Source organism: Notolepis coatsorum (genome assembly GCF_963971535.1).
Source record: "Notolepis coatsorum genome assembly, chromosome: 5".
Taxonomy (NCBI): Eukaryota; Metazoa; Chordata; class Actinopteri; order Aulopiformes; family Paralepididae; genus Notolepis; species Notolepis coatsorum.
The window spans coordinates 33,241,853-33,251,330 of record NC_140169.1 but is presented as its reverse complement, the minus strand read 5'-3'; the positions used below and the strand labels follow the sequence as shown (position 1 = coordinate 33,251,330).

Sequence of the window (9,478 nt, the reverse complement as noted above, 5' to 3'; positions counted from 1 at the left end):
CCCCTGCTTATATAGGTAAGCGGATGGGGGTGTGGCCAGATGAATACTGGCATTTAAAGGTACATTTTTAAATGTATTCAGTGTATATATGCTGAAGCGAGATATATGCATAGAGACGCAGAGCGTCCACTAGTGTTAACAGAACTTGGTTATAGTCATAACCTAACGTTATCTTCTTGTAGTTGAATACAGTAGCAGTCGTCTTCTTGTTGTCGAATAGAGTAGCAGTTGTCTTCTTGTAGTTGAATAGAGTAGCAGTCGTCTTCTTGTAGTTGAATAGTATTCTTGTTGTCGAATAGAGTAGCAGTCGTCTTCTTGTAATTTCGCACACAGAACGACATATCTGTTGCAAGGAGGCCGGAGGCCGTTGAATAGTCATGTCTACCAGGTGCAGGGAGTAGGGAGGTAGGATATTCATAGCGGGTGTGGTTTGTACAGGCCGGGGGTCGTCGTTGGTGTCTTAGTTGGGGCAATGGTGGTTGTATTGCCGACTGGTGTGCGTGGTAGGGGTTCCTGTGGTGACACTGGTCTGCTGGAGGTCTTTGGCTCTGCAGGCACAGGGGAGGGAGCCAGGGCGGGGGATGAAGAGCCGGGGGGAGAGGCTGGCCGGCCACCAGGCGCCCCAGGCTGGGCAGGCTCCGGGTCTGTGATGACGGTCTGTTTGAAGAGCTCTTCGCGGAGGTGAGGCAGGAAGCAGACGATGCGCTCCCAGGTGATCTCCCACAGGTCAGAGTATCCCGTCCTGGAGTCTGCGCAGTGGAAGATCCCCGCCGTGTCCATCACCAGCAGCATGTTCTTCAGAGACTCTGGGATGGCCTCCAGCAGGAGGTCGCTGGAGCCGGCATGCATGTACTTGTCCATGAAGTCCAGGATAGTGAGCCACAGGGCAGCAAAGGTGGGCAGGGACAGCAGGGGGGACAGGTGCTGCAAGAACACCTTTGACAGCAGGTTACAGGCTCTCATCCTGGTCTCCTCCATACCGCTCACGTCTGCTGGGCTGATGTTATCAAGCAGCTTAGTCAGCAAGGGGAAAAGCACCTTGTTGAAACAGGACTCCCACTCTGTAGCATCGAGTGTCTGGAGGTCGTGGACCAGCAGGGCTCTCTGTAGGTAGGTGAGGGCCTGCATGCGCACCTGACGCCTGGCATCACAGCAGAGACACGCAATTCCTTGCAACAACGGACACCAGCAGCTGGTCCACAGGGTCTGGGAGTCGGCCTCGATCTTCTTACCCTCGGCCTCCAGGTGGCGCTGCTCCTCTGCCCAGGAGCTGTAGATGCTGGCGGCCCGAGTGTGGAGCATGTGCATCAGGTCTAACAACTGTAATGACACCATGTGGTAGCTGGCCAGCATGCCCTCGTCCTCCTCGTCATCGTTGTGGGAGCGCGAGGGCCGCTGGCTGGAGGCCCGGCCGCCGCCCCGCTTGACCCCGCCTCCACCCTCCTTCTCCCGACCACCTGCCTTCTTCCTCAGCTGTGACTTGGACGAGTCGTACTTGTGGCTCTTTTTCTTATCGTGGTTCCTGTAGCCTCCGTTGAGGCTGACCTCCACAAACACGCGGATAGCTTTGACACACAGCTCGAAGTTGTCTGGGGTGACGTGGGCAGCGTCGCGGACGATGAACGACAATGTCTCCACACACTTGATGAGAGACTTGGTGTCATGCTGGCCCAGGTCCTGGCCCAGTGTCAGACTGTACTGGTTGACCAGCGGGTTGTTCAGAGGAGCCTTGCTGCCTCCTGCTGTGGCCGTCCTGGCCTCCAGGTCATCCTTACCAACCACCAGCCATCCACTGCTTGCTACATCTATGTCAGGAGGGGAGCGAAGTATCCTGGCCTTGCCATGCTCAGTATAGACCTCTGAGTCAGAGGTGTAGCCTCGGTCCAGGCTCACCTCACTGGGGTGATGAGAAGACAACTCACTGTCTGACTGGGCACCTGTGTCGTTATCTGTGGTGGGGGAGGCCAGCTGGAATGAGGCGGGTGGTTTGACCCCTGCTCCGATGCACTCCAGCAGGGAGAAGAGGGTGTACCAGTCGTCGGTAGAGTGGATGTTGGCCGCGTTGGTCTTCAGCAGCTCGTGGAGGCCATAGGCCACCTCCCTGCTCACCCTGGACATGACATGATGCTTCATCATCAGCAGCAGACGCAAAGACAGGAGCACCTGGGAGCTGATGTCCTCTCTGTGAAGCAGGCGAATGGCCAGTCTGAGGAGCCCCACCACAGCCCTCTCCACCAGGAAGCAGCTCTCATTGGCATGGACACACAGGTGGCACAGGTGGTCCCGTACAGCCTGCCACACGCACGACACGCGGTCCTTGTTCTCCAGGACAATGTGCAGCAGCATCTCCAGACAGAAGGCAGCATCCTCTTCATCATAGGTCTCTTCATCAGGAGTGACTGAGATCAGAGCCTTCATTAGTTCCTGTAAAGACTCCAGCTGTAGAAATTTACTCTCTGTGATCAGCTTCTCTGGGTCACATTGCTTGATGCAGAGGATGGAAGCTTGCTTGGCCTCCTGGTTCTCAGTGGAAGGGCCTCTCAGTCCAGATTGCTCCGCTCCACTCAGGGTCAGCCAGTTGACAAAACTCAGAACCGCTGATTCACCCCGATTTGAAGGAGTCTCTTCTCTCTGAAGGGAAATCTTTCCATTTGGCTCCACAAAATCCTCCACCTCCACCATGGCTTTAGGCAGGAGCTCTGCTCGGAAGAGCTGCAGCATGGAGTCCATGATGTTCTTCCATCCCTCCCGCAGGATGTCGCCATGGCGATGAGCCAGGTGGAACACCGTCTTTGCCGCCGCCTGGGCCTTCCTGTTGCTGCCGAACACTGTGGGCAGGTTCTCCACCGCCTCACTGCTGAAGGTAGTAAACTTGCAGAGTGAGATGATCAGATTGTCAAATACGTTGCTGAGGCCAAAGTGAGCGGAGATCATGGCACATTTCCTGAATCCAGCAATAGCCTTCTGGACGATGGTGTCGTCCAGGCTCTTGTCAAAGACATAGGAGAGGGCAGCGATGGTGGGGCCGCAGGTCATGGTGAAAAGGTCGTGGTCGTAGCTGCCTGCCGGCATGCAGAGGAACAGGCCCTCAGACGTGGCGCCGCGGTGGAGCAGCACGCTCCACACATAGTTCTCCTTCACCAGACCACTCTGCTCGTCGGGCATCACAATCTCCTCATTCTTTATAGCATTGTAGATGTCCTCCAACATGTCCTGATCAAAGTCTTTGTTTCCGTTGACTGCCTTCAGATTCTTCTTGAATTGCTCTACGGTCATGGTAATGTTCTGCTTGCGGACATTGTGGTTGTGCTGGTCGGTGTTGAGCATGATGACACCATAGGCCAAGGCCAAGCATATGTCGTTGGTCATGAAGGGGGAGCCGTTGACTTTATGCCAGTTGTCTGTGAAGGTCTCCAGGAGCCTCTGGATGACAGGAGCCTCTCCAGGCAGTCTGAACGCCTGCAGATAGAGTCGCAAAGCCTCATCGATACGCAGGCCTTGGAAGGTGAACGTGTTGACAAAGCTATCCAGCAGCTCCATGTGCTTGCGGTCGCTGACGATCTCCCCGATCATCTTCTTGTCCAGCCAGGGGTTCTCACGCAGCCAGCGGGCCACCTGGTCGTTGTCCATGGGGCTGCTCAGCAGCTTTTTCTCCTGCAGGAACTGGATGCCCTTCTTGTGTTTCTGGTTGAACTGCTCAGTGCCTGTGATCAGCAGCTTCTTTTTAGTTCTGATGTCCATCAGTTCTTCAGAATTCGGTAAATAGGAGGTGAAACGATGAGGCTTTTTCAGGGGTTTCTTCTCAGCAGGGTCAGTCTCTTCCTGGTCCTGTCTGCCGAGTCTCATCTTCTTAGCCATCAGGTGCCCGCTGGTTGGTGGGCATGGCGGTGAGCTCTCAGCTTCTGGAATGTTCTGCCCGTTGGCACTAGTCACCAATCTACTGTGGTCTGTTGGTGTGTCTGCACTGTTATTCGTTGAGCCCTCTGCTCCTGCCATCAGAGTATCTGATTGGTCTTGTTGAGCAGCGCTGTTTAACACCTTGGCCTGGCAGTGGGCCTCTGTGCTGTCGATCACAGTCAACAGAGCCTCCAGTGAGAGGAGGTGAGTGGTGTAGAGCTGCCTGGACACTGGGAAGGCATTCTTGGACAGCAGCTTGGTGAGGTCCTCGAACAGGTTGGAGCAGTAGAAGTCACAGTCATAATTGATGTATAGCTCAGTGACGAAGCTGGGGATCCTCCATAGCTGCACCAGAGCCTCCAGGGCCATCTCCTTCATCTCATACGGCATCTTGATGTTCTCCGATGTGATGATGTCCATCATCCTCTTCAGGTACATCTCGAGTTGAAACTTGAGATGTACCCTCATGCCTTCAAAAAGCAGGAAGCAAAGCCGTATCGAGGCAGCATACAGGTTCATACGCTCCACATTCAGCAACTGGAAGAGGTGTCTGCAGAGCTCGTCTTTGACCAGCCCAAGCAGCGACTGGTAGGGAGCGATGTGCGCAGCCTCCAGGGCCACGGTCAGCAGCTGCAGGCCCATGTGCATCATGGCATCGGTGTTGTGGCGGTCGTGGGGGTTGGTCAGCGAGATGAGGACGCGGAAGAGCTCCCGCAGACAAGGCAGGCCATACGCACCATCTCTCTGTGTAGACTGTGTAAAGCGGACTCCTCGGGGGTTGACATAATCCATGTCATGGATTGAAGCGTTGTCCGACTGCTCCGCCACAAACTCTCTGTCCTCCAGAACCTCTGGGATGGACTCGAGAAACAGAACCCCACCAGACAGGTTGTTGCTTAGGGTGGCAGGCTCCATCAGTCCGGAAGAGCTTCTCACCATGTGACGAGGCGGTCGTGGTGACCGCTTCTGCTTCTTCCATTTAGATGACTCACTCATCCCACCCGCACGCATCTTCACCTTCTTCATGTTGGTGCCGACAAAACTCTTTGCCTCTTCTTTGAACTGGGGTAATCTGGAGAACAGTAGCTGTACCATGTCAACCAGTGTGTGTTCCGCTGACTTCCTCAAGAGCTCACTAGGACGCATCTCAAAACAGATGAGGAAACAGGACTGCATGATTTCACATACAGACTCGTTGGTCAGATGGGCGCCCACCGCTGTGAGCAGCAATGTCCTGAGGACCTGCAGGATCTTCATCAGCACCACTTCATCACTGGCCGGGTCCGTTCCTACGAATCTGGCATGCGTCACGGTGTCCGCCATGTTTTCGATGGCCTCTGCTGCGGCCTCATGGTTGGCGTCTATGAGGCCGTACGAGAGGAACTTGTTGACCGAGGTGAGGGCGAGGCCTGTGATTGGTCCAGTGGTGTCCTCGGAGCGAACCACCTCGAGGAAAGGCAGAAGGAACACGTTGGGCTCCACATCTGACAGCTCTTTTATGTTGTTGAGAACCTCCTTCAGGTGGCTGAAACTGTTGAGTAATGGGTCCTGTTCCTCATCCAATGGAGTGTGGGTATTCCATCTGGAGTTCCTCTTGATGGCACCAACTACCGTACATATCTCACCTTGGACAATGTAGATATTCTTGTCCACCATCCTGCTTTCTGTGTATTTGCTATTCCAAGATGGAGTCCTGCGGCTGCTGGTAGGCTAGCTCGACAGCGAGCAAGCTGTGAATGAAGAAGACCCAAGTTTACTTTGCTAACAAATAGGGAAACTACAACTTTCTGACATTTCAGTACGTGAAAACCATTAACACCAAACACTGTTGATTCATTCACTGACTAAAATGTTCTAATTATGGACTAAATTAACACATCTATCAGCTGTCAATCAGTTCTTGTTGTTTAGTCTATCTGTTCAGTATACTGTTCAGTACTGTTTCAAGATGCACAATCTTCTGAGAGAATTGTTGAATACACAAATGTTCTAGAATGTTTGATTATGACGTCATACTGTGACATCACAAATGTTCTAGAATGTTCTATTATGACATCATACTGTGACATCACAAATGTTCTAGAATGTTCTATTATGACATCATACTGTGACATCACAAATGTTCTAGAATGTACTCTTTTTTTTATCCACTTTTTCTCACATTTTTCTATATTTTCTCCCATCCCAATTTCGTATCATCCAATTTCAACCCTCCCCTCCACAACGCCCGATCCCCACCCATCAGTTTCCCACCCCCTAATACGGCCAATGTGTATTAGTACGGACAACCAGCTAAACTGAAAGCAAATGTGGAGCGCTGGGCTCGAACTGACGAGCCCAGCGTCTCCAGCATTTCGTGGCGAGTGCCTTGCCCACTACACCACGTAGCCGCCCCCTCGTTCTAGAATGTACTCTTATGACATCATACTGTGACATCACAACGGAACATGTTTGAGTTCCATTTGAATAATATAAATAATATGTTTGGTAAGGCTGTCCCCGAAGCCTGTTTTTGGGATTCAAACTTTGTCAGGGTTCTTCGAACGGACATCATACTGTGACATCACAAATGTTCTAGAATGTACTCTTTTTTTATCCACTTTTTCTCACATTTTTCTATATTTTCTCCCATCCCAATTTCGTATCATCCAATTTCAACCCTCCCCTCTCACTGACGCTGTTTCTTGCCTCCCACAAGCCGGCTGCAATGTGTACTAAGTCATACATAGCACAAGTCCCCTCCGGTACTTGAGGTAACAGCAGTCGCATCTTTTCACCTGCGCAGCTCGATCTCTCAGTGGCGAGGAGTAACGCATGGGAGGCTCACGCTGCCCCCGACACTTCCTGATTCTACTGCGCAGGAGCACCAACCGACCTGTGGGAGTCGCTGTCCACAACGCCCGATCCCCACCCATCAGTTTCCCACCCCCTAATACGGCCAATGTGTATTAGTACGGACGACCAGCTAAACTGAAAGCAAATGTGGAGCGCTGGGCTCGAACTGACGAGCCCAGCGTCTCCAGCATTTTGTGGCGAGTGCCTTGCCCACTACACCACGTAGCCGCCCCCTCGTTCTAGAATGTACTCTTATGACATCATACTGTGACATCACAACGGAACATGTTTGAGTTCCATTTGAATAATATAAATAATATGTTTGGTAAGGCTGTCCCCGAAGCCTGTTTTTGGGATTCAAACTTTGTCAGGGTTCTTCGAACGGACGTTCGAACCTTCGTTTTTAATAAAAAAAACTTTTATTTAAAAAATAATAAAGAAAAATAAGGTCCACAGCCGCTCCGGTGTAAAACAAATATATCCAAATGGTTTATTTCTCTTCCACAGCGGTCTTTCTTTACAGAAGTGATCCTAAAGCTATTTTCCTAAATATTCACGTCACTACTACAAGGTAAGAAAACTATTTTCCCAGTCTCCAAAATCACCGCCAACTCGACACATGACAATTCCTCCTCACCTGAAAGCCGTAAATCAACTTGCCGGCTCTTTCCACAGCAAAACGGTAGACAAGGCACCCTGGTCTAGAAATGCAGGCTTCAATCTATGTTGTTTAGTCTATCTGTTCAGTACTGCTCAGCACTGTTTCAAGATGCACAATGAGCTCTTCAGAGAGAATTGTTGAATATATATAGATACACAAATGTTCTAGAATGTTTTATTATGACATCATACTGTATCATCAAGAATGCTCTAGAATATTCCATTATGACATCATACTGTGACATAACAAATGTTCTAGAATGTTTTATTATGACATCACTGTATCATCAAATATGCTCTAGAATGTTCCATTATGACATCATACTGTGACATAACAAATGTTCTAGAATGTTTGATTATGACATCATACTGTGACATCACAAATGTTCTAGAATGTTCTATTATGACATCATACTGTGACATCACAAATGTTCTAGAATGTACTATTATGACATCATACTGTGACATCACAACGGAACATGTTTGAGTTCTATTTGAATAATATAAATAATATGTTTGGTAAGGCTGTCCCCGAAGCCTGTTTTTGGGATTCAAACTTCGTCAGGGTTCTTCGAACGGACGTTCGAACCTTCGTTTTTAATTAAAAAGAATTAATTTAAAAAACAAATATATCCAAATGGTTTATTTCTCTTCCACAGCGGTCTTTCTTTACAGAAGTGATCCTAAAGCTATTTTCCTAAATATTCACGTCACTACTACAAGGTAAGAAAACTGTATTTTCCCAGTCTCCAAAATCACCGCCAACTCGACACATGACAATTCCTCCTCACCTGAAAGCCGTAAATCAACTTGCCGGCTCTTTCCACAGCAAAACGGTAGACAAGGCACCCTGGTCTAGAAATGCAGGCTTCAATCTATGTTGTTTAGTCTATCTGTTCAGTACTGCTCAGCACTGTTTCAAGATGCACAATGAGCTCTTCTTCTTCTTCTTCTTCTTCTTCTTCTTCTTCTTTAGAATTTCCGGCAGTGTAGACGCATCGTGGCGTATTACTGCCCTCCGCAATTCTTTTGATGAGCTCTTCTTCTTCTTCTTCTTCTTTCTTCTTTTGAATTTCCCGCAGGCGTATTACTGCCCTCCTCAGTTCTTATACTACGCTAGTGGTGTGCCATAGTTAGGCCTCTGGTAAACCAACTTTTGATTGTTTACCCTCTTCTTCTTCTTCTCATCTTCAAAACACACTATCTCCTTCTCTGCTCCTCTTGCCTGTCCAATACTAATAAATACAGTAATGCTATATCCTCTGGTACAACTCTGAAGCATGCAGAAATGTCAGCACTGCCTCTGTGATCAGCTGGTGGTTCTCATTATCCATGCCAAAGAAAGATTTAAGAGAGAAGGAAGAGACTCCCAACTCTACCAGACTTTTATAGAAGATTTCCCTCTCTTTCCTATACCTTTCACATTTTAGGAAGACATGCCCGACAGTTTCAGTCTCTCCACATTCACACCCCCCATCACAATGCACAAGGTACTGTTCAACCCACAGTGTCCCAGCCTCAATCTATACATCTTCACCCTATCACTCCTCGACCCATATCCATCCACCTTGATTTTGACCCGAGGCTGCAGAGAGAAATAGTGCCTTCCCTTGGTCCCCCTTTCCCACTCAGCCTGCCACTCCGCCTCAACTCCTTTCTTTATCTTCTCTCTGAGTTCTACTCTTCCCATTGAAATGCCTATCTCTTCCTCCCTTCCCAGGCTCTGTTTGGCAAGGGAGTCAGCCATCTCATTTCCCTCAATCCCAGCGTGCCCCGGGACCCAACAAAACTCCACTGACCAGCCTGCCTTTGTGACGGATCATACTGGGTCTGCGTTGTGTTTGATGTTAAATGAGAATGTCCTGAGGGGGAGTCGAACAGGGGGCTCCCGCGTCGGCGGGCGACGACACAGGCCGCTGCACTAAGAAGTGAATTCACTCCTAACTACCGTACCTATGCGTCTGTTAACCCTGTTATGGGGAAGTGAGTTTAATTTACCAGCCCGCACTGCCACAGTCACTCGTCAACACACCTGTTTCCGTGACTGTGGACATACCCACGGGCTTCCTCGTTACACCTTCGCAAT

General features: G+C 49.9%; 1 protein-coding gene across 1 annotated transcript; it reads right to left on the bottom strand.

Moving 5' to 3' along the window:
- Positions 1 to 414: 414 nt before the first annotated feature.
- Positions 415 to 5,553, bottom strand: LOC311228146 (Golgi-specific brefeldin A-resistance guanine nucleotide exchange factor 1-like; the record flags this gene model as incomplete). The annotated part of the gene is made up of 1 exon (XM_084314061.1): positions 415 to 5,553. One exon carries the CDS (start codon positions 5,551 to 5,553, stop codon positions 415 to 417), a length of 5,139 nt encoding a protein of 1,712 aa, XP_084170187.1.
- Between the last annotated feature and the right edge of the window lie 3,925 nt (positions 5,554 to 9,478).